General features: G+C 35.6%; 2 protein-coding genes across 2 annotated transcripts; one reads left to right on the top strand and one right to left on the bottom strand.

The window, feature by feature from the left end:
- The first annotated feature begins 7,158 nt into the window (after positions 1 to 7,158).
- LOC134375362 (olfactory receptor 8K3-like) lies at positions 7,159 to 8,100 on the top strand. Its single transcript, XM_063093737.1, has one exon. It carries the CDS (start codon positions 7,159 to 7,161, stop codon positions 8,098 to 8,100), a length of 942 nt encoding a protein of 313 aa, XP_062949807.1.
- A 14,246-nt stretch (positions 8,101 to 22,346) lies between these two features.
- On the bottom strand, positions 22,347 to 23,267 carry LOC134377302 (olfactory receptor 5J2-like). Its single transcript, XM_063095945.1, has one exon. The coding sequence runs from the start codon at positions 23,265 to 23,267 to the stop codon at positions 22,347 to 22,349; it is 921 nt and encodes a 306-aa protein (XP_062952015.1).
- Between the last annotated feature and the right edge of the window lie 2,650 nt (positions 23,268 to 25,917).

Raw genomic sequence — 25,917 nt, 5'->3', positions numbered from 1 at the left:
CCTGGCATATTACTCTCATATTCCACTCTCAAATTTCTATTTTAATAGATCCAATATTTTACTGACGTTCCTTATTTGTGGATTTATTTCCTTAAGTAATTTAAACATGATTTGAAATCCTTTGAAATACTACTCAGTTCTTTTGAAGTATGCGTCTACTAAATCCAATATCTGTACCCAGTACTAAACAGTTCCTAGAGATAACTCAGCTCCCACATCCAAATATGGGTCATTATTTCCTCTTTGATTTTTCATGACTCACAGGTTGTCATAAAAAACTGAACATTTTATAATATATTTTAGTAATTCTAAAGTTTTGTTTTTTTTTTTTCTCTGAGTTATTGTCGCTGCTGTGTGTCTTATTGTTTGTCTGTTTTAAAGTAAATTATCTTAGTTTAATCTGTAGAATTTGGCCAGTAATGCCTCTGCTCAGTATTGCTTTTTCATTCTTATTTTTCAGTGTGACTTTCAAAGAATTGTCTTGTTGTCTGCCTGGCTTAGTGATCTGCTAATGATTAGTGAGAAGTGGTGCTAAAATGCTTTGAATCCATAAGGCTTCCATCCTCTGCTGGTGATGTGGTTCTGGTTTGGGGAGCACACTCAAAGTCTCAGTGGCATTCAGGTATGCCCCGTCATTTAGTTTCAACGGAGCACTCGCAAGTGTTTGTTGTGTGTGTGTGTACAGGTCATAAGAGCTAGTGATGTGTGCAGTGTTGGGATGTGTATCAAATCCCTCAATGGCCATTTATTTCAAGAATCTATGCATTTAATTTATGGCTATATCTCCAATCTGCCACTGTTCCAACTGCCCATGGCCTCAAATTAGGAGAATTGCATTCACTACTGAGTATGGGTTTTCTTTCCTTTACTCCAAATCTAATACCTGTGTTCTGCTTTTAGCATTGAAGTTGCTGTTTTTCATGTTCAGGCTAGCCCTTACCAAAAAATACACAATAAGATCGTAGGGAAATGTATTTTCGTAATGTATTTTTTTTAACACGGAAAATTTGTAAATAATGTAATAGGATGGTGTTTAAAAACTTTTCCACAATGTCACCAATTTCATGAGCCCATTGTGGATAGGCTGCCTTACAAATAAAATATTTTAATTAAGAGCCCTTTATGGTACAAATGGAAATGTAATTGAGTAAAATATAGGAAACAAATAAATAAAACATAAATAAAAGAAACACGTCTTGTCCCACTATTGGGCCTTAGCAGAGACTGAAAACTTGACCACAGACCAAAAATTTACCATGAAACCTGAGAGGCCCTCATGACCTGGGTATTATCTGACCGACCAAGGCATAAAGTTGAGCATGAACAGCCACAATCCATCATCAGTTGGAAGTGTTATATATGTGATCAGGCCTGAGCAGGCCCTCAGGCACAGGGAATTTACGTGAAGAAGTAGCCCAAATGCCCACGGTTCCCACTCCTGCTATACTACCTTCTCTCTCCCCCAGCCTTCACCTATGGTCTCAATGGGAGATCCCTTCATCTAGTGGACAGGGGAAGAGAAGACTCTCATCTGTACTCTGACATGCAGTTATCACCTGAGTGTGGATAGCAGCAGCACTGTAGGCCCTTTCTGGGACATTCCAGATGGACAGTGAAAAGAAAATTTCATAGTGGGCAAAAATTGAGACAATGCCACTGGTTGTGCAATTTGCCTGAAAGGAGAAACATCCAGACTTGTGATTACATGATTACACAGGATTCATGGTCTGTAGCCAGTGGTCTGGCTAGCTAGTGAAGGAGCTGGAGAGGACATAATAAAAAAAATGTTAACAAATACATCTGGGGAAGAGGTACATAGATAGAACTCCGGAAATGGGCAAAAAAAAAAAAAAAAAGTGAAGATATTTGCGTGCTATGTGAATGCTCACTAAAACATGAACTTGAAGCCAAGTCAAAAAAGATCTAATTGACTTCAGTTGCTCAGGAGGCTAACATCCAATCAGATAGACAAAAGATATTGCCAGGAAGAAGGATTTTTTTATGGCCAGGAGAGCAGGTGAGCAGAGGAGCAATGTCAGCACTCAACCTCGACCAACTAATATTTAAGGCTTGCTTGCTTGCTTATTTATTTATTTGTTTGTTTCTTTGTTTGTTTTTAATATTATTGGAACATTGATGATTGTACATATCTGTGGGGTACAGTATTGAATATCAATACCTATATACAATATGTAATGTTCAAATCAGGATTATTAGTATATTCAACATGATACAATGTAATCAATTTCCATGGCCCTTTACCACTTCTTCCCTATTCCACTACCCCTTATCTTTTTCCCCAAAGGAAATTTTGGGTTTTTTAAAGTGAAGAAAGAAATGCAGGTACATGCAGGGATGTAGTGAAAGGGGGCAATCATGGGGTCGAGTCAGAGGTCAGTATTCCATGAAGAACAGGGTTCCCTGATGTCCTGAGGTCTGTGGTCAGTAGCCTAGTGAGCCTCTAGTCCCTGACATGATCTTGAATCTGGAAAACTCAAAGACAATATCTTAGCCAAGCATCAGTGGAACTTTAATGTACCCGACTCAGACTCTTAAATGTGCATGTCTAACATAACCTTTTCTAAGCAATAGTATAAGTTAATAATCAGCTTGGCCTCTCTTTGGAATGCCTTTGTTCAAAAAGGTTGATCAGGAAAGCAAGAGAACAGAAGGGAGACTCAACTTTTGCTCTTAACCCTTAAGTTTATGAAGGGTATGCGTAGGAACAAGGAAAAAGTTTTTAAAGACACTCTTATGGGGCCTGGTTTTAACCTCATCAGAACACTTTAACAATCAAGTTGATAGCATAACCTGTTCTGTGGAAGGCAGCCTCTTTCTCTGAGAGCCTGCTATCGCATAATAGGCTCACAAACTTACTGGACATGGTGGCAGGTTAATGTCAATAGAAAACTACAATAACCCAATCAGACATAACTACTAATTGTCCAGACCCCTCAAGAATAAAGGTATAGGTCACCCCCCTAGGGGAAGAACCATGACCAGTTGAGCACTTGCTAAAAGCAAACAGAATATAGCATGGGTTGTAGAAAAAATTGCTATAAATACCGGCTAAAACCATGTGACCAGTTACAGAAATAAGGTCTGTAATGGTCATGAACATTCCTTCCTTGTTCTGTCAGGAATATGTGTATATGTACTAAGCAAATATCCTTTTCCTCTCTTTTCCCTTATCATATAACACAAGATGTATTAACTTTATAATAGTATGTAAATATCATTAATTTTGTATCACAGAATTTCAGTCAGGGAGCATCAGCAAGAGTAGACATCATTCAAGGACTATACTTCTGCTTCTGGGGAAGGGATTAGTGAGTTTCCATTTGCGTGCAGGATAGTTGAATCATGTAAGGCTAAACTATGACTGTCATTGTCTTTATCTGCAGATTTAGTATAGTTTAAGGAGATGCATATAGGTGTTAAGTTGACAAGAAATGAACTACTGATTGATAATGTTATGTATCGACTTGACTGGGCTATGTGATGAACAGATAGCTGGTGACAATTATTTCTGGGTGCAACCGTGAGGTTGTTTTTGGAAGAGATGAGAGATTGAACTTGAAGACTGAGTAAAGAAGATTGTCCCACCAATAGGTGTGGGCAGCAGTCCAATTAATTGAAGCCCTTCATTGAATAAAAAGGAAGAGGAAGAGTGTTTGCTCCTTGCTTGAGCTGGGGCATCTGTCTTCTCCTGCCCTCAGACATTGGCTTCCCAGATTCTAGGGACTTTGGACTCAGACTAGGCCCTACACCATTGGCTCCCCTGGTTCTCAAGCCTTCAGATTTGGACTGAAACTAGACCATTAGCTTTCCTGACCTGCAGCTTGCAAACTGCAAATGGCAGGACTTCTCTCTCTACATAATTGCATTAGTCAATTCCTCATAATGCATTCCCTTTCATCTATCTGTGTATGACCAATTGGGTCTGTTTCTCTGGAGAACCCTAACACACTAGTGAATACAAACTTTTCCTGACAACCAATGGGCAGACTTTAGGCATTTTATTATGCTCTCAAAGGTTTTAGGGATAATAAAAAGAAATTGCTAGACAGCTCCTTGGGGAGAGTCTCAAAAAGTGAAAAGAATCCATAAATTAGTCTCACCATGCCATGTGAAAAACATGAGGAGTCAAGACAGAGGCTTCATTAAAGGTAAAAAGATACAATGCTTTACATAGTGCCATATGTTACATATATCCACAATGTTTGAGTGACCTTTGCAAAGTTCCACATTAATTAGTTGGCATAACCACATCACAGTGTGTCCATTTCTGATTCAGTTCTCTGTGCTTTCTACTCCTATTTTTTTCTTCATATATATTTTTTGAATATTTTGCATGGTTTGATAGGCTTGTAAGCATCTTTAAAATGCCATCATGACATGTTTATAAAGTACTTTTTATATAAATAATTTATCTCTAATGAAGGCCAAAACTGAGAGCAAATGAAACACAATTAAAAGGATTTAGATATTTTAAAAATGACAGAATGAACAAACTGCAGGTATTTAGTTGATCATGTTCATGTCCTTTTAAGTACCTATTTATTGATTCTGGGCTCTTGTTTGTGATGCTCTTAAAATGATTTAGCATTAATGATTATATAAATAAGTGTGTAGATATGATTTTTTCCATCTTTTCATAAGAAAAATGGGATTTCTACCTCATATTCAGATGTGAAAAGCATTATTTGAAGAGAAGGAGATTTTGAAGTACTCAGTTTTAGGGTAAGACTCATTGCTCAGAATGTACATCAATTTCCAATGAGATCTGACAAAATGCAGACATAGTTTTCTCAAAGAGTATAGCTTTTAAAAAAATACAATTAAAGTTCAGCAAAGATGGTAAAATATAATATAGCAATTTGGTCCTTTCCTTAGAAATCCAAAGCTGGTGAAAAGAAGCTCATTTATCTTTTCTTACCTAACAAGAAAATAAGTTCTTACTAAGTGTCATGCTGTTGTTTTTGCCTTTCATAATTTCAAAAGACAAGAGATTAAAATATTTATATGGTGTCTAACTGTATTTACTGAAGATACTTTTCTAATATTACTATCTAGTGGTACACATTTCCATATACCTAATGTAATAAAGTTGTGTTCATGGAGTCAGGACAAAATAATAGGAGAGCACAATCTTATAAGCAATATTTTAATTGATTTAATTTTAAATTGCATGTGATCACCTTTATATTTAATTTTGTATTTTTATTGTATTTTAAATTTTGTGTTTTTATTTTTGTTTGTAGCTCATTCAGAGACTGCTGTCACTACAATTCTCATTGTAAACAGTATCATTTTTCTTTATCTCTTTCTTTTTTAAGAAGCAATGGAATGCACAATTTTTAAACCAATAATAATTTTCTTACCTTAATGTGCCCTCTACCTTTTTCTCTGGTATATTTTTAAGACACATGTTTATTTACATTATGTGCAATATCATAGTTTGAAGAAGTTCCTGTGGCCTAAATGCACAGAAGGACTTCAAATCACAGTGAGGAACCCATATATATCTCATCTTTAGGGTATTTTACTGTCTCTATGGTATTGTGTGGCATAGTAATTGTCAGCCTTTTTCTTTTCTTCTTAAATCTGTAGTATTCTTTTCTCTAAAGGAGAATTTTCAAAAATTTTCATTACATAAAACTAATGCCATTGATTTCTGTCTCTCTATTAGCTCAGTTTTCCTCATATTCCCCTAAAATCTTTCATGATAAAGTGCATTGAACTTTTTACCTACAAGTTAGAATATCTAAATTCTAATTGAAATGCCCTAGGAGGTAGACTAATATTTAAGCAAATGTATGTAAAATAATTTATGTTAAAATATTATTAAAATAGCTATGAAAAGTAAAAGATAAGTAATCCAAAACAACAGCACACGGATTGCCCAATTTTAGCCATGGAGTATGAGTGGTAGGGCAAGCACTGGGCTGGGATGCGTGTGTTGCGTTCTGCTTTAGCTGGTCCTCACCTATGCATCATTATAGCCCAGACAAAGAAGTCAATTCACAGTCCAGAAGAATTTACCTGTGCAGATGTAAAGAAACCTCGTTCAGGTAAGGTGATGTCAGGATTTAAAATAACAAAAACAAATGAAAAAGCAAACAATAAAGCACTATGTACTTAATATTTGGGAAATATTTCTAAAAAGCATACACACATTAAAACATGTAATCTTTATTCACCTTTCCCAACAGCTCTGCAAGGACATGTTGGTTTTGAATGTGAGAATAAAGAGTTTTAGGTAACTTATACTATTTGTTCAAAGTAACCCTTTGAATATACCATAAATTAAGATACAGCATAGAATATACCTGCCTACATATATCTCCTGATATTTCTCTATATAAATACAAATATTGCCACTATGACATATTATGCTGTTCTTTTTCATACACCTGTTCAGTATCCATCCTGCATATCTAACTTTCTGCTGTTCCAAACCTAGGGATAACAGTTTACAGAGGACTATATTTTGAACTAGGTGGTTTTATGTATTTTGGGAATTTTTGGTTTGAAAATGTTTATATAGCTAGAACTGTATTATGACATGTTATTAGATGTAATTTATAAGCATGACTATGTGATTAAAATTTATAGAAAAATTTAAAGAATATTATAATAATCATCATATATTGAACACCCAGAATTTTAACATTGTTTTAACTTTTCACATTTTTGCCTTATAGATCGATATCTATATGTTTATATCTATTTATTATCATCATGATATCTCAACCTTCCCAGTATTGGTATTTTGGGCTACATATCATTATGGGGAAAATGTTGGATACAGGAAGATGTTTAGAAGCTTAATTGGCTTCTAACCATAAGACACCAATAGCAGCGCACCTCCCAGTTTTCAAAAAGAAAATGTCTTTAGATATTGGAAAATGTTTGGTGAGTGAAATCAACCCCAGTTGAAAATCACTGATCTAATTCTGTCTCTATCTCTAATTCTACTTACACTTAATGTGTTTGTAAGATACTGGTTTATTTTCAAATATCATAATTTGGAAAGTTTGGATATATACTATTTATACTGGCTTTACTTACTAAAGAATCTCCCTGGTGATAATACAGGAAAGCTATTGATTATGATCATGTCTCTGTCTAGAATAGGTTTTCTGATACACCTGGATGGAAAAACACAACCTAACAGTGGTGAACGAATTCATTCTGACGGGCATCAATGATCGCCCTGAGCTGCAGGCTCCATTATTTGGGCTGTTTCTCATCATCTACGTAATCTCAGTAGTTGGCAACTTGGGCATTATAATCCTCACCAAGGTGGACTCCAGGCTGCAAACCCCCATGTACTTTTTTCTCAGACACCTGGCTCTTACTGATCTTGGTTATTCAACAACTGTGGGACCCAAAATGTTAGTAAATTTTGTCGCAGATCAGAACACAATCTCTTATTACTTTTGTGCCACACAGCTAGCTTTCTTTCTTGTCTTCATTGGCAGTGAACTTTTTATATTGTCTGCGATGTCCTATGATCGTTATGTGGCCATCCGTAACCCTCTCCTCTACACAATTGTTATGTCACAAAGGGTATGTCAACTGTTGGTGGCAATTCCTTATCTCTACTGCATGTTTGTATCTCTTCTAATCACCATGAAGATTTTCACTTTATCCTTCTGTGGCTACAATGTCATCAGGCATTTCTACTGTGACAGTGTCCCCTTGTTATCTTTGCTCTGCTCAAATACTCAAGAAATTGAATTGATGATTCTGATAATAGCAGCTGTTGATTTGATTTCATCTCTTCTGGTAGTTCTTGTGTCTTATCTGCTCATCCTCGTAACTGTTCTCAGGATGAACTTTACTGAGGGCAGGCGCAAAGCTTTCTCCACCTGTGGATCCCACCTGACAGTGGTCATAGTGTTCTATGGGACATTGATATTTATGTATGTGCAGCCCAAATCCAGTCATTCCTCTGACACTGATAAAGTAGCTTCCATATTTTACACCCTGATAATACCTATGTTGAATCCCTTGATCTATAGCTTAAGAAACAAAGAGGTAAATTATGCCCTACAAAGAACATGGTATAATTTATGCAATATGTTTCTTTAAGTTTTTATCCAACATCATTTTTATAAGATAGGTTATGGTCATCAATCTTTGTTCAGAATATCTTTAGAAGGAACAACAAACACAAATTCACTCAACATATATTTATATATAGTCTTGTATATACTAGGGTCTGCTAATGGCTGTACATAGATTCATGAAAAAACAGTAAAAATCTTTGCCTTCCTTGAGAGGAATAGATGAAGTGTATGCATAGTAAGTAAATTTTATAGAACAGCAGAATATGCTATATATACATACACCAGGAAGAAAAATGAGGCAGGAAAATGAATATGCTAAGAGGGAGTAGGGAACAGCCGTAACTACATATGGGACTGGCAAGGGTTCTTGTGTTTCTATCATCTATTGGAATTAAATTTGCAGTGATCATTTGTGTGTGTTTCTATGTGTGTGTATTTATGGATTTGTGTGTGCATGAACTCTTTCCTTGTGTTTTAGCCTTAACATCTTTTGCAGGCATTTTTGGAATTGCATTTGGTACTGGTTATTTACATAATCTGAAATAATCTGAAGTCTTATGAATGTGCTGAAATAATATATTTCAGACAATGGGATCCCATTCTTTCCTCACAAAGCCTTTATTTCCACATATGAGTCTCTTAACTGAACACACTTTGTAACTCCTGAATCCATAGATTCTGATTTCTGATTAGTTCCTGGTTTTGTTTCAATAAGCTCCTGTTGTTGACACTAGTGGATATATTAGTGACAGTGAAAATTTTGACTATTAATTGACACTCTCAGGTTTGTACTTTTCCCCTAGTTGTTCTTACTTAATAACTTCCTGTTTGCTTTCATAGGTTGTTGATTGCTTATTTTCCTAAAAAAAAAAAAAAAAGATAATAATTACCATGTTTAAAACTTGTGTGCCAGTTGATTTTGTATCTCTGTGTAAGACTATTCTATGATGAATTAATTTTTTTGCTTGTTTTTCATTGGACTGACATTTCTCATGTTTGGCCAATTTGAATATGCACTACGATTTTGAAGATGCACTGTGTTTTGATTTTCATTGTCTGACTGCATCAATTTTATTCTACTTGGGAGAAGCAAATGAAAATAATCACATGGATTGCACTGTACCATTTTTCTCTTTTGGCCTTGGCAGATATCCCTAGGACATAGTTGCTCCCTGCTACTCCACACATTTTCTCATGTACTTATGGTTACTTTTATTCTTTTATTCTGTTTAATAAACTTAATATTTTACTAATGCTATCAGAGTCTGGAATAGTTCCTTAGTTTATCATCATCAAATAAAACATCACGAGTGGCCAACAAAAGTTAAATAAATTAATTTCATTGGAACTAAATTAAAAGTGAACTGTCAAGTGAGGACAAATATTGCCATTTTGATAATGTAGTAACATAAATCTTTAAGATCATCCTTGGAACAACCAGGTAATAATCATACATCACATTTACTGAGTGCTATATGAAAGGCATTCTTCATGTCTCAAATAATTTAGTCATCACAACAGCTCTATGAGGTAGTTTCTACTAAATGTTCTACTTACAGATAATAAAATAGAGACTTAGAAAGGATAGGTAAATTGTCAGAATTAACCAAGGTAGTAGGTATGAGAACCAGGTTTCAAAACCAGGTGATCTAGTTCCAGATTTCATGATCTTAACAACTACTCTGTATTATCTCTTAATGTTATTTCTCTGTTTCACTGATGTCACCCTGAGGCAGAGAGTAAAAGCTCACTTGATGCTGTTTCAGATTAGAGATGTGAAAAGACAGAGGGTTTAATTATAAGATGAATAAGTTTTGAGGAATCTAGTGTACAACATGGAGACTATAGTTTATGATACTGAATTGTTTATTTTAAATTTGACAGAGTTAAAAGACAACCAACAGGGTGGGAGAAAATATTTACAAAATTGACAAAGGATTAATATCCAGAATATACAAGGAACTCAAACAACGTTACAAGAAAAAACAAGCAACCCAATTTAAAAAGGGCAAAAGAGCTAAATAGGCATTTTTCAAAGGAAGATATATGAATGGCCAGCAGACATTTGAAAAAATGCTCAACATCACTTGGCATTCGGGAAATGCAAATCAAAACCACACTGAGATACCATCTCACCCCAGTTAGGATGGCTAATATACAAAAGACTGTGAACGATAAATGCTGGTGAGGTTGCAGAGAAAAAGGAACCCTCATACATTGTTGGTGGGACTGCAAAATGGTGCAGCCTCGATGGAAAATGGTATGGAGGTTCCTCAAACAATTGCAGATAGATCTACCATATGATCCAGCTATCCCACTGCTGGGAATATACCCAGAGGAATGGAAATCATCAGGTCGAAGGCATACCTGTTCCCCAATGTTCATCGCAGCACTCTTTACAATAGCCAAGAGTTGGAACCAGCCCAAAATGTCCTTCATCGGATGAGTGGATACGGAAAATGTGGTACATCTACACAATGGAATACTACTTAGCTATAAAAATGAATGAAATACTGCCATTTGCAATGACATGGATGGACCTAGAGAGAATTATATTAAGTGAAATGAGTCAGGCACAGAAAGAGAAATATCACATGCTCTCACTTATGTGTGGTATCTAAAAATAAATAAATAAATACACACACAAAAAAAATCGGGGAGTGGGGGAGGGAAGAAGGCATAACAATCCTTGAAGTTGATACGACAAGTGAACAGAAAGGACATTGTTGGGAGGGAGCGGGGAAAGGGAGGAGGAAGGGAGGTTTCGGTAATGGGCCACAATATTCAACCACATTGTATATTGATGAAATAAAATAAAATTTGGAAGAGAAATTTTTTAAAAAATTTGATGAGAGAAATTTCAAGCGTTTTTACCACACACACACACACACACACACACACACACACACACCTGCACAACAGGTAACTATCAGTTGTTATGGATTTGTTACTTTATTTGATTGTGGTAATTAGTACACAATGCACACATACATAAAATCATCACATTGTACACCTGGAAAATATACCACTTTTATTTATCAATTAAATATCTTAAAATAAGATGAATAAAATCAGTGAATACCTAGAACCATGACAAACATAGAAAATGAATTCAAGAAAGACATAATTAGTCAATAAATAGACTCACTTAACTATAAGCCTATCAGCCCATCTTGGATGAGTGACTTTGCTCAAATAGAAAGCCATCACAAAGTGAATGGAGGAAGGTAATTTGAGCAGATTTGTAATAAATTGTGAACGGGGGTGTAGCAGAAATTAGCATTAAGAAGTCAGAAACATACTAAAAATGAATTAGCAGAAATAAGCACTAAGTAGTTAGGAATATGCTGAAAAAGAAATAATCAGGCAGGTTTCCTTGATTTCTATCCTAAGAAGTTCAGACGCCTCTTAGAAAGTAAGATTGAGAAGAAGCAGAATATCTTTGAAATAGCCAATGCTAATGCTTTGTAGGTGTAAGTCTACCAGGAATAAAATAAAAGAAAAATGTTTTTTCTCAGAAAAGGAGGTCTGTAAGGAAAATATTCATTCTCCATTGCCTCCTTCTTCACTTCAATTATTTTATGTGAGCTTCAGCATTTGGGACATTAATTCGACAAAAATGGTTAATATACTGACTCTGATATTGCTGAGCTCCTGGGCTAATGAAAGTGAACTCCACTAGGCCCCAATATTAGAAAACAATATTTTCCCTAATTAAGCCACTTCCCTTGAGCTAGCATTTGGGAAGATCTATTCCCTGCATGAGAAAGCCTTCCTAAATGATACAGCAGGGAAAGGAAGAAACGCCACATGCAACTGTGAAGATTCAGCAGCATGTGCTTTAGGCTACGCCATTCGTGTAGACTAAGGTGAGAAAAACACCTTCCTCTAATACAATATATTGGGTATTTCCCAATATAATTAATAGTGATTCATGTAAATATCCAAAAGTTGCTCACCACAGTGATTAGACATATCAAGAAGAACAATATAGAGCTCAGAACTTCTCTATCAACTTCAAAAAAATCAACGTTACTAATCAACCTATATAGTTTCAGGAGTTCTTGAAAACAAGACAGAAAGGAAATACTAATTGAGGAGCTGAAGTATGACAGTTAAGTATTATTATCTTTGGAACAATAAGTGCTCTGTCATTTAAAAAAAATATTTCATGATCCACAATAACCTAAATATTCCCAAATTTTAAATTTTACCTTCATATGATTCCTTAATTGGGGAAAGCTACCAGCTGAGAAGAGAGGGGTTGGCGGGAGTATCAACTGGGCAAATCCCTGGATTTCCTGGGAAAAGAGTAAAGCGCCAGAGAGCTGAGCAGGAGTGCTAGGAGGTAGGGAGGTTTCAGAAGTCAAGAAGCAGGAGGAACTATTCTCTAACTTCCAATATGTGTGGGTGGCACACACTCCACAATGATGAGGGCCAAACTCTTCTCAAGCACATGTGGCATTTTCCTCATTCCTTACTGCACCGTATTTGAGCAGAGATTTGCAGTGGCTTTACTGTTAGTCTTACCTTTGCAAGCGCCATGATGATAAGGATTAAAATATTTTATATGATATTCTTAAATCCCAACAGACAAACGAGATATAATAGATGAAATAATAACAAAATATAAAAGTTCTAACTTTTTCTGCAACTTATAGCTCAAAATATTAGTTTACCACTTAGAGCAATAGAAAACAGCCATCACTAGGTAAAGCTAAATAAAAATTCAGATTTCATTTTCATAGAAAATGTTGGCATTTTAAAAGCTCATCTCTTCGTGTATTTTTTTTCATCACAGCTGATATCGACTCTACAGAATTTATGCACTTATTTTCAAAATAATTGACTTAAAACATAACAATACAAAGATTTTTTTTCAAGGCCTTATTTTTATATTTTTTATAAAGTCACTTCATTTTCACATAATTTTTTTGGCCATAAAGAAATTTAATACCTACCGAATAAACATGGTCTCTGCTACATATAGTTTAATCTCAAATTTCAAATAATAATAGTAGGAAAAATCAACTTTTTCCTATGGCTAATTTTGTTTTTGTAGTTTTATTGAGATATAATTATGTTATTGAGATATAATTATGACCATATAACAGACTTATTTCCATTACAGAATGCTTTTAGTAGTTTCACTGAGTATGCAACCATTGCAACAATTTTAGAACAATTTCATCAGTCCAGAGTGAAACTCCATGCCCATTAGTGTCAGTCTTCACTTCCCTTCAACACGCCCCACTCCCAGACCTAGACAATTAAAATTCTATTTTCCATCTCTATAGACGCTCCCATCCTGGGCATTTTAAATAAATGTAATCATAAAATATGTGTTCCTTTGTGCCTGGCTTCTTTCACTTAACAGAAACCCTGACATCTTTTTATTATGTTAGGATACACTGGATCTTATTTGGATTTTCTCTTTAACTGGCTTTCTCTGACAATGCTGTGGCTGGAAGGAAGGAAACTGCCTTACCACTGCCTGGTGGAAGTCCAGATTTTCCACCTGCTCTGCACTGATGCTGCGTGAGTTAGCCTTTGTTTAGCCGTACAGATATCAGAGTTCTAGCACTCCATGTGTCTCCACTAACACTGCAGTAAGGATGGCCTCATTACTGTTGGGCAATGTCTCATCTGACACCACTCCAGCAGAGAAAGAGAGAAGGTTCCTTCACTACTGCCTGTGGATGGACTTCCAGGCTTCACACCTGGTTTCTATTGACACCACGTATTGGCAGGAGGGGTTTATCACCAGAAAGCAGGGAATAAAGACCTGGCTTCTACTTGGTCTTATTTGATATCACAGCCACAGAGGTGTTTAGAAACATCAGTGTGGTTCCCTGCCCCACTCCATCCCCCAGCATTTGCTGGTTTGATAATGGGGCCACAGTTTTTTTCTGTGGTGTTTGACTACAGTAGAGGGGTTATTATCTAAACATTTTCTGTCTTTCTGGGCTTCTCCTCTCCTTTTCTATATCTTAAGAGACCTGAATTATTTTGCTGCTTTTTCTTTCTTTTTTTCTTTGCACTCTTTGGCATTTCTAGGTTTCTGGCTTCTTCAGCTTCAACTATGAGATATTTATGACACATTTTGGGTTTTGAGGCCATTATCTAGTCTACCTTCTTCTTTCCACATTTCTGGGCCTTTGTAGTTTGTTCTGCATATCATGTCCAGAGTTCTCAGTGAGAGAATAGGGGAAAGATCAACTACTTTATCTTCCAGGGAGCCCACATTCTCTACTGCTGATAGTTTTTAAATAAACCTTGTGAATATCAAATAGCAGCCAGTATTTTTCACACATTTTTAACCATCCCACTCATTTTCACTACACATATTATGGGTCTAGTGCTCCCAGAACACTCATTGAGTCTAGTATGAGTGTACTTCCAAAAATTTGTGATAAAATAGAATTTAAAGATAATATGAATCCATGAACTTTTTGAGGTACCTCATATTTCATTAACTTAGCAATAGGAGTTAGACACAGAATTGGCACATTTTGAATTTTAATATAAATTGTTCCATTTTGAAGTGTTTTATTTTGCATAGGTTACTTAACCATTTTTTGCATCCTATTTGTCAAATTTCTTTGCTGCACATATAAACTCTATTAATGTAAATGATACTTCAGGTTAAATGTAGTAGCTCCTTTTAGATGTAAGAGAACAGACAAAATTAAAATAAGTCGCCTATTGGCTTATGTTGTCACATTTCTCTTTGGTTCATTCACAACATTCTCATGTACCACAAAAGGACTGAATTGTGAACAGCCTTTATGAGGTATTCCCCACTTGGCCAAGGGGGTTATTTATCCTTATTTCCAAAGTTGCATTTATATCAAAATATTCTTAAGTATTGACATTAATAACTTGTACAAAATAAAATATAAGCAAAACCTGCTGCAATTACACATACATAGTATTAAAACGCTAAGTGACTTATTTAGCCCTTGAATAGTAAATACTTAAAAATTAATTATTGATATCTCTGTAGTTAATGCATCATTATAACACCAAATGAGTAGACGTACTAGGTAGATGATAGCTTTAGACCTGGATATATCAGTTACTTATCATTTTTCATATTACATGTGAATGGAATACAACGTTTCATTTAAAAGACAAATATTATAAGAACGGACATATGTACCAATTTTCTCAAATTATGAGAAGCCTTTATTTGTTCCTTGGAGTTTAACATGCACCTTTAACAATCTCTAGTATGACACAAAGCTTTTGAGTGCATGTTTACAACTGAGTTGTGGTTATACTGCAAATACTCAATGGCAGCACCACTTATGGTGTCTTAACTCACTGGCCACAACACATTAAGAGGGGCTTGAGGATTTTGAGTGCCAGATCCAGAATAGCCAACTCAATATTTTTGGATAAGAAACCAGTTTGAGGACTGACACTGCCAGAGTTTAAGACATCATATGTCAATAGGGAAATGCAAATTAAAACAGCAATGAGATGCCATGACACACTTATTGGAATGCTTATAATTTGAAACACTGATAACACTAAATGCTAGCGAGAATGTGGAGCATCAGAAACTCTCATGTTCTATTGGTGGAAATGCAAAATGATATAGCCAGTGTGGTGGACAGTTTAGTGATTTCTAAAAAAATGAACATACTCAGTAAGTGATGCAGACTTGTGCTCCTTTATACTTACGCCAAAATTTGGGAACTTTTGTCCACTGAAAACCTGCACATGGATGTTTACAGCATCTTTATTCATAATTGGAATCAAACAAGTTATTCTTCAATAGGTGAATAGATAAATAAATTGTGGTACATCCAGGTCATGAAATGTTATGCAGTGATTAAAAGGAAAGAAAAAAAAAAAAGAGTCTTTTCAAAAAGAAGATTACAAGGAAAAAAAAGTTTCATGAAGAGACATGGTGTAAACTTAAATGTATATTACTAAGTGAAAGAAGCCAATCTGAAAAGCCTACATGTCGTATAATTCCAGTTATGTGACATTCTGGAAAAGGCAGGACTATGGGGACTGTAAAAACATCAGTGGCTGGCAGGATTGCAGAAGGGGTGTGAAAAGGTAGACGAGGAAAATACTCTGTATGGCACTATAATGATGGATACATGCCATTATGCATTTGTCCAAACCCAGAGAATGCATAACAACAAAAGAAAACTCTGTTGTTAGCTATGGATTTTAGGAGATTATGATGTGTCAATGTAGGTTCTTCAATGGTAGCAAATGTACCATTCCTGTGGGGAATGTCCCACTCGGCTACGCTGATGGGCAATGTTGGTAATGGGGGATGTTATGCCTGTGTAGAGCCATACGGTGTACGGAAATTCCATGTACCTTCCTTTAAGTTTTTCTTGAACCTAAAATTGCTCTAAAAAACAATCTCAAAAATTTATGAAAATTTGAACTTGTCTGAATCTACTCGTTTGTTTGGTGAGCTTTACAGTCAATCTGACCCCAAGGTCATAACTTTTAAATGAATAAAATAGATAAAACACTAAGCAATATCATTAATTTTCCACAGATATAGTATATAAATTTAAATTATGCATGAAAATATAACAGAAAGCAGTGAAAAAAGTAGATAACATTAGAATGATTTACATATCTGGATAAATGATATTAAAATTTACAAATATTGAATAAGATAAATACAGTATGTTCTCTATTTTATAATCACATTACATTTACACTGTGTTTACATTATACTCATTTACATTGTATGATATACTGACATGATATTTATACTTGTTAATACAAAATTTTTCAAAACTTTCGTTCTGCAGATGACAAAACTAGAGAAAGATCATACATACATTATTATGCACATTTTCAGTTGTCATTTTCATTTTTTTCACATAAATTTTTTTTCTAGAAAAATGTAATTTGAGAACTCTAATCCAATATTTCCTGAAAAGAAAAATATGAAAAAAGATAAAGGTTTTCTCTGCATATCTTTGAAAAGATTCTATGATCTTTGTTTGTAAATTTTAGAAAATTGGGAGTGTATTATAGAGCACATATTTATTTTGGCCACAATAATATTGCTATTATTTTGTTACATATATCAAAAAAAATAAAACTACCCTTTGTCCCTAAGTAAAGGTCTGAGCTTTTAATAAAATAGATTAGAAATTGACAGAATATACTTTCAGAATTTCCTGTTGGTATTACAAATATTAGAAGTTGCATTTGAAAAGTACTTTTTAAAATATGTGTATTTACTTTTATTGGCTTGATATTCATTTAGTATAATTCCTTTTAATGTGATTCATTTGTGTAGAGGAAAATGCACACTTTTTAAACGTACTGTGCTAAATGTTTGACAATGCATAGAGTGTTATAATCACTATATTTAATATATAAAAGTTTCATCACCATCAAAAATTCCCTTGTGCTCCTTTATAGTAATCTCCTTTCCCACTTTCAATAGAAATCAAGAGAGCAAGAGATGAATCAATAAAACTCCAAACTGGGATTTTCAGTCAAGATGGCAGAATAGATGGTCCCCAGTATCACTCTCTCCCACAAATCAACCAATTTACAACTATAAAAACGGAACATCAGCCAAGCTGGGGCCACTGGAGCTCAGGGGAAGAGGAGGAGAGACCTACAATGCTTATGAAGACAGGAGAAACCACGATGAGAGAAAGAAAAAACTGCTCTGAGAGTTTTGGGCTACAGCCACTTTAAAGCTCAAGCTGCTGAGTGCATGGAGCAGGAGCTGGCAGAAGCCCCAGCTGTGCTCTTCAGATGGAGTTACTTGGAGGCGGCAGGAGAGAAGACGGCCTTGGTGGCCCCCAGGACAGCAAGACCACTAATAGGGTTCCCATGGACCCACACAGGAGCAAGGAGCCAGAAGAGCTGAACAAGAGGAGCCATTTAGAGGCCAGTGAGTCATCACGAGGGACCAGCACAGGGCCCACCCCATGGAAAGTGTTTGGAGCACTGGTGGTGGGGGAGACAGGCTGACTGGGAGAACAGTGGGACACAGCAAGGACAGCCAATCTGCCCCTCAATCAGCAGAGAACCAGTCAAAGGAGACTGGCCAGGAATGCAGAATTGCATGGGGTGAAGTTTGATGACAAAACTCAGGCCCAGATCAGAGTTTCTACACAATCCAGATCCATGGGGTCTCTGGAGGGCTGGAAGTACCTATAAAGTCAGCCATTAAACTCTGAGCTGCACAAAAATCCTTCCCTAGGGAAACAGGAGCAAAGCAGCAATTTAGCTCAACCACACAGCTCAAGTACTGGTTCTAACAGGAAGGTCTCCCATTTTAGAAGTAAGCAAAGGATAAAAAATTAGTTCTGGCCCAGGTACACCACCAGCACCTTGGGGTCCACCAGGGGAAATGAGGCTGAAGCTGGGGACCAGACCACTGCCCACAACCACTCACACCACCAGTGCCTCACGGCCTGCCCAGGAACACGAGGCTCGGAGAAGGGGACTGAACCACACTCCTACATCCAGGCATACTGTCAGCACCTCTGGGCTTACCTGGGGGCCCAGGGCATAGAGCTGAGAACTGGATCCCCCTCCCACAATCAGGCATTCTGCAACATCATCTCAGGGCCCAGGGATGGAGACAGGGACCAGACCACCCTCCCACAACCAGGCATACCACCAGCATCTTGAGGACCTGAGATGTGGAGCCAGAGACCGGACACTCCCCAAAACCAGGCACACCACCAGCTCAAAGGAGCATGCCAAAAACATCACCTCCATGTGTGTGGTCCACCATAGCCACCACAATAACCATGGCTGCTGCAAAAGCAGCTAGACGCCACAACCATCACAGAGATGGTCCGCCAGGCACTGGAGTGCATTGACACAAGGAGAGTCACCAACAGAGATAAAGAAAAGAAGAGGATGTCTCTCTCCACAAAGCCCATTTCAGAATGACAGAAGAAGCATCTGCTATCTGATAACATTGAGGGACCTGATCACACCTCTCAGCATTGGACAGACCATCTAGGCAATAAATCAACAGAGTAATCATTATTCTTTCAGAAGGAGAGAAGTAATCTAGGGTAATTAGGGTGGGAGGGGAGATGGGGAGAGTTTGGACAGGGGTATAAAGAATAACTATGTTTTGTATCAATATATATGCTAGTAATATTGATTTGATCAACATATCTCAATGTTGAACCACCAAAATATGTATAATCAATTTTGATTCAATAAAAATTAGGAAAAAGAAAAGTTATTTTGGCAGTGTAGTTTGTTCAGTATACAATATGCCTATAGGTAGACTATTTTCTGTAAAACATATGCTTACATTATAAGAGATTTTGTCATGTGTTGATAAAGTATTACACTATATTTCATTTATCTTTTCTTAGTGCTTATAGTTTGTGCTAGTTGCTTATATCATAATTATAAGGAAATAAATAATATTTTCCTTCAGAAATACTTGCCACTAATATGATAAAATGTACTAACATGGGGCCTTTGTGAATGTTACTTTAAATAGTTACATAGATATTGGTCATTATTGGCCTTATTTCATCCTATAAAATTCAACATTCATTCATGATAAAGACTCTCTATAAATTGGGTATACAAGAAAAGTATCCTAACACAATTAAAGCCATATATGACAAATCCAATGCCAATACCAACCTGAACAGGGAAAAGTTGAAAGCTTTTCCCTTAAGAATAGGAACAAGACAAGGATACCCACTCTTGACACTCTCATTCAACATATGTTGGAAGTACTAGCCAGAGCAATCAGGAAAGAGAAGGAAATAAAGGGCATCCAAATTGAAAAATATGGGGTCAAATTGTCTCTGTTTGCAGTAGCATTTCTTTTCTCCAATAGTGAACATGCAGAACGAGAAATCAAGAAAGCCTGCCCATTTACAATAGCCACCAAAAAAAATAAAATACTTAGTAATTGAGTTAACCAAGGATGTGAAAAATATCTATAATGAGAACTACAAACTGCTGCCAAGAGAAATGAAAGAGGACACAAGAAGATGGAAAGATATCCCATTCTCTTGGTTTGGAAGAATCAACATTGTGAAAATGTCCATACTACCCTAAGTGATATACAAATTCAATTCAGTCCCCATCAAAATTCCAGTGACATTTTTCTCAGAAATGGAAAGAACTATCCAGACATTTATATGGAATAACAAAAGACCACACATAGCCAAAGCAACGCTGAGCAAAAAAAATAAAGCTGGAGGCATAACACTACCTGACTTTAAACTACACTACAAAGCTATAATAACCAAAACAGTATGGTACTGGCATAAAAACAGACACACGGATCAATGGAATAGAATAGAGAATCCAGAAATCAACCCACACACCTACAGCCATCTGATCTTTGACAAAGGCACCAAGCCTACACCTGGGGAAGAGACTGCCTCTTCAGCAAATGGTGCTCGGATAACTGGATATCAATAGCAGGAGAATGAAACTAGACCCATACCTCTCACCATATACCAAAATCAACTCAAAATGTATTAAAGAATTAAATACATGTCCTGAAACAAAAACTTCTTAAAGAAAACATAGGAGAAACACTCCAGCAAATAGGATTGGACATAGACTTTATGAATATGAACACAAAAGCACAGACAACCAAGGGAAAAATAAACAAATGGGATTATACCAAACTAAAATCTTCTGTACAGCAAAATAAACAAAAAAAGAGTGAAAAGATACCTAATGAAGAGAGAGAAAATATTTGTAAAATATACATCTGACAAAGGATTAATATCCAGAATATACAAGGAACTCAAACAACATAACAGCAAAAAAGCCAAGTAACCCAATTTAAAAATGCACAAAGAAGCTGAATAGGCATTTCTCAAAGGAAGATATACAAATGGCCAACAAACACATTAAAAAATGCTCAACATCACTCAGCTTTTGGGAAATGCAAATCAAAACCACTTTGATATACCATTGCACTCCAGTTAGGATGGCTAATATTCAAAAGACTGATAATGATAAATACTGGTGAGGATGCAGAGAAAAAGAAACTCTTGAACACTGTTGGTGGGACTGCAAAATGGTGATGCCATCATGGAATGGAGGTTCTTCAAACAATTACAAATAGATCTACCATATGACCCAGCTATTCCCCTGCTGGGTATAGACCCAGAGGAATGGATATCATCATGTCGAAGGGATACCTGTACTCCCATATTTACTGTAGTGCTATTTGCAGTAGCCAAGAGTTGGAACCAAACTGAATGCCCATCATTGAATGAGTGGATAAGGAAACCATGGTATATCTACACAATGGAATGCAACTCTGCTATAAATAACAATGAAATACTGCCATTTGCAGCAACGTGGAAGGACTTAGAGAAAATTATTTTAAGAGAAATAAGCCAGGCACAGAAAGAGAAATACCACATGTTCTCACTTATTTGTGGGAGCTAATAAAAATCAATCAATAAATATACAAACAAATAAATGGCAGGCAGAAGACAAAACAATCACAATAATTCCTCGGACTTATTAAGACAAGTGAAAAGATATGATGTTGATGGGAAGGGGCAGAGGGGAGCGGGACAGCAGAAAAGGAAGAAGTGGTAAAGGGACATGAAAATCAAATACGTTGTATATGGACAAATTAAAAATAAATTAACGAAAGAAAGCCAGCCAGTTGAAATCACAAACATAAGTCAATAAATACATAAATTTTAAAAATTTGACGTTGAAATCTTATGAGGCTTCTGTGACAGTCTCATAAGTAATCATAGGGACCTCCGTCCTCCTTCTTCAGAGATTAAAGGCTTAGGGAGAGAAAGAAACTTTGCCCAAGTAACATGTTTCTGGAAAAAGTTGATATTAAAAAAAGTTATTTTTTATTGCATGGAGGGTCTACTATTATTTGAAATATTTAAAGTATGTCAATCTCAGCTATGCAATTACACAAGATTTTCAGGAAATTCAAGGACTAATTATTTTTTTCCTAAAAAACACTCTAACTCATGTCCTTAAATGCAAGTTCTATTATATTTTATTTTCTCCAAATAACAGAAAAAAGATCAATATAACACTCTTTTGTATTAAGTAAGAGATTAATAAACTGGGACAACAAAAGACCTAAGTGACAGCCAATCGTTTTGTGAAGCAGGTACATGAATTAAATAGCTTCCTCTGTCTGGCTGTCTCCTCATTTGACACATAACAGTATAGAAAAAAAGTACAATACTTAGAAGTTTTAGTATTCACAGAATTAATGGAAATGAGTACTGACGGGTAAAATGTAGGATTAATAGTGATTTGAAACTAACAGGGGAAATTTTTCATTCCTAAGGTCCTTTTCACAGCATCTTTCACCTCCTTGTTTCTCAGACTGTAAATCAGTGGGTTTAACATGGGAATCACTAGGGTATAGAACACAGACACCACCTTCTGTTCTACAGAAAACTGTGAGCTTGGTTGAATGTAGTTTAAACTTACAGAACCATATAGTATGGTCACAGCAGTCAGGTGAGAGGCACAGGTGGAGAAGGCTCTCTTTCTACCTGCTGCTGAACGGATCCTCAGGATAGCAACAACAATAAATACAATTGAGAAGGTGACCATGGCAATGGCTCCAGACAAGATTACCAGCAGCATTTCATTCACGGAGGTATCAGAACATGACAGCTTTAGCAGGGAGGGAATTTCACAGAAGAAGTGGCTGACAACATTGGAATCACAAAAGGACAGTCTTCCTAAGCTTATAGTGTGTGTCAATGCATTAATTATGCCACATATCCACGACCCGGTGACCAACCCTACATCCTTTCTCTTAGACATGGCTACAGCATAAAGCAAAGGATTCACAATAGCCACATAACGATCATAGGCCATTGCTGACAGCAAGAAAACTTCTGTGGTGGCAAACATTGCCAAACACAAATGCTGTACCATACAAGCAGAGAAGGAAATGGTTCCCTTAACAGCTAGGAGGTTCACTAGTATTTTGGGTGCAATAGCCGTTGAATAGCAGGCATCTACAAATGAAAGCCACCTGAGGAAAAAGTACATGGGAGTGTGGAGTTTGGGGGTTATTTGGATCAAGATGATCATGCCCAGATTCCCCATCATGGTAATGGCATAAATCACCAGAAACAGTACAAAAAGCACAACTTTCAGTTCAGCACGATCTGTCAACCCCAAGAGAATAAACTCAGTAACAACTGTAAAATTCTCTTCAGCCATTTGTTGTTTCTTCTCACAAAATCTGTTGTAAGAAAAAAAAACATATATATATATATACACACACACATATATGATTACATATTACTAGAGAAAAATGTGTGTGTGTATGTGTGTGTGTATATATATATATGCATACATACACTAAAACAATATACAAAGAACTGATGTTGGTTTGGGGGTATATAACATCCTTTCTTTGATTCTGAGCTTTTTCATCAATAAATTTAGCAAGTAGGCTAGAAGGTCTCTAATTTTTATTTCCAGAGATATTGTTTCATATGACTGTATTCCATGTTGGTTTCAAGCTGTTTGTCTCTCATAGCATAGTGATACTAGCATTAAGCACACACTAATGATAATTGAAATTAAGAGCATTCTTAATACATATTGCAGGAAAAATAAACACTATTCTGTATAACTCTCTTTTGCCATTTTTTGTTCTTTTTAAAATATGATATTGAATAAGCAGAGCCTCAAAAATTACCTTTACTCTGAATTTAAGTTGGGAATTAATCTACAAGTACATTATTAGAGACAAAAAGTGGCCACACTCATGTAATAAGATGACTTAAGTACCTATAGTAATGACAATTAAAAATACCAAGGACTTTGCCTTCTGTAACTACAGGAGGCATTGTGTGGCAACACCTAACTCTGAAATTCATAAAACAAAAGCCTGTCTCTTCCATGATACCTACTAAAGGTAGTCAGGATTCCTGCTTCTGGCAATCTTCCCCATGGCCACGGTAGGAAAGCAGCTCCGGAAGGTCACTAACTCTGAGACTAAAGACACAGAATCCCATATTTTGCATATCTGGCCCAGATGGTTTCCTGCTTTTCCTAAGATTACAAATAATTTTAGAGAATTAAATATAATAATTCAGAATATGAGTATATACTACATATGCTCACCAAATGCTCTGTGATATTTATTCATATTATTCATCCGATAACAGTTTAAGCAATTTAAGAATTTCTAAAATTATGATTTCAGTGAGATGGCTGGACTCCTGTGGTGGCAAACATCGCCAAACACCTGTACCTTATATTTCAAGCTGTGCATGTTTGCTTCAGAATCAACTCTATTCTCTCTCTTACTCTCTGTTAAATTGGAGTGTACTTTGAGAAATGAAAAGGAAAAAATAGTGATGAATTTAGCTTATCTGTAATTTATACCAGTTATTTATTTAATAAAAACATTTAAATTGCCACAATGGGGAGAAGGTGGAAATCTATCAGAACTGTTTCAAATCATCCTGTTGACAATAACTGGCTTTACTTCATTGAATGAGTTATTTAAATTTTTTGATCCAGGATATAATTTTGCTTTCTCCCCAAATATTGCTGTGTATTAAAGGAGATAATCACAATAAATTATTTAGTATTTCTCTAAGTAAAAATTAAGTACTTAACAAATAAGATAGGTAGTTACATAGCTATATGAGGTATAACTAGCTAGCTAGTCAGAACAGTGATAGGCCCTTAGTGTGTGATGTATTTTGGTTCAAGGTAATCATATACAATTTTAAAAACATTGTAATTGGAAGGTTTCTATTTTAGAGCATTTGTCAAACATTTAAGCATTATTTATTGATTTATTTAATCAAGTGTGCATATCAAGTTACTGTTGACAACTACCTTTGTTATTGTGAGATAAATATAGTAAACATCTGTATTTTTTCATAATTTTCCACATATTCTTTAAAGATTTCCAATAAACTCTACAGCATGGGAAAGTACTTCAATAAATAGTGAGTATTTAAAAAATGCAATTTTATAGATTGATCTTCTTTATGCTCTTTTTCTGCTACTCTTAGAGAATCGACTGGGTAATTTTCCCAATAAAAGATGATAACTTTCTAGATATGAATTGAATTGTAAACTATGATTCAAGAAATAGCATGCTTAAAAAGAATTAGAATTTAAATTAGATATCCAAATATAAAACCCTATAACTTTGTCAGCAAAACATTGTGGAAATATTTTAAACGGAATTATGTAATAAAACACAGAGTTAACTTACATGAAATTTAAGACTCAAAGGACTGATAGGATTCCATCTTATTTTAAAACTTTTCAATGATATACGGTAGAATATACAAAATTTCAGAGAAAAGAAATATATTCAAAGGAATGAATTGAACTTACCAGATGATGGGAAAAAGTTTAAGGTATCAGTTTATTTAGAATACTTGTGTCAATCTCCATGGTTTCTTGCTCTCTACAAAGAAATGCAATCAGTTAATACTTTTTCTGAGATTCAGAATGCTAAGTATTTAAATGGCTGATAAATCAAGATCTTTTCAGGATAAAATAGTTCATATAAAATTTATGATTAGATACAAAATAAAAGTAATAGAACAACAAGAACAACAACAAAAAAACCCACAATGGTTTTATGTCTTTAAATATTTTCTCTAAGAGAAAACATTTGTAAGAAGGGACCAGTGTATATATACACATTTTGTGTGTGTTATGAGGCCCACGTATTTCAGACACTGACTAAATTAATGCAACTAAAACAACAAAATTATGCATTGTATTGCATTCTGGGAACTTAAGGGACTTTCTCAAGGCATCCCAGAGGAACTACATTTTTCTAAGGTGTGTAATATTAAAAAAAAAATGTTACAAACAGTTTTACCCCTTG

Source organism: Cynocephalus volans, chromosome 4, assembly GCF_027409185.1.
Source record: "Cynocephalus volans isolate mCynVol1 chromosome 4, mCynVol1.pri, whole genome shotgun sequence".
Lineage (NCBI taxonomy): Eukaryota > Metazoa > Chordata > Mammalia > Dermoptera > Cynocephalidae > Cynocephalus > Cynocephalus volans.
The sequence above is the reverse complement of the archived record's forward strand: the minus strand, read 5'-3'. Positions and strand labels throughout refer to the sequence as shown.

What these genes read in the sequence shown, in the direction of transcription:
- LOC134375362 (XM_063093737.1), top strand. Translation starts at nt 7,159, where the DNA reads ATGGAAAAACACAACCTAACAGTGGTGAACGAATTCATTCTGACGGGC.
- LOC134377302 (XM_063095945.1), bottom strand. Translation starts at nt 23,267, where the DNA reads ATGGCTGAAGAGAATTTTACAGTTGTTACTGAGTTTATTCTCTTGGGG.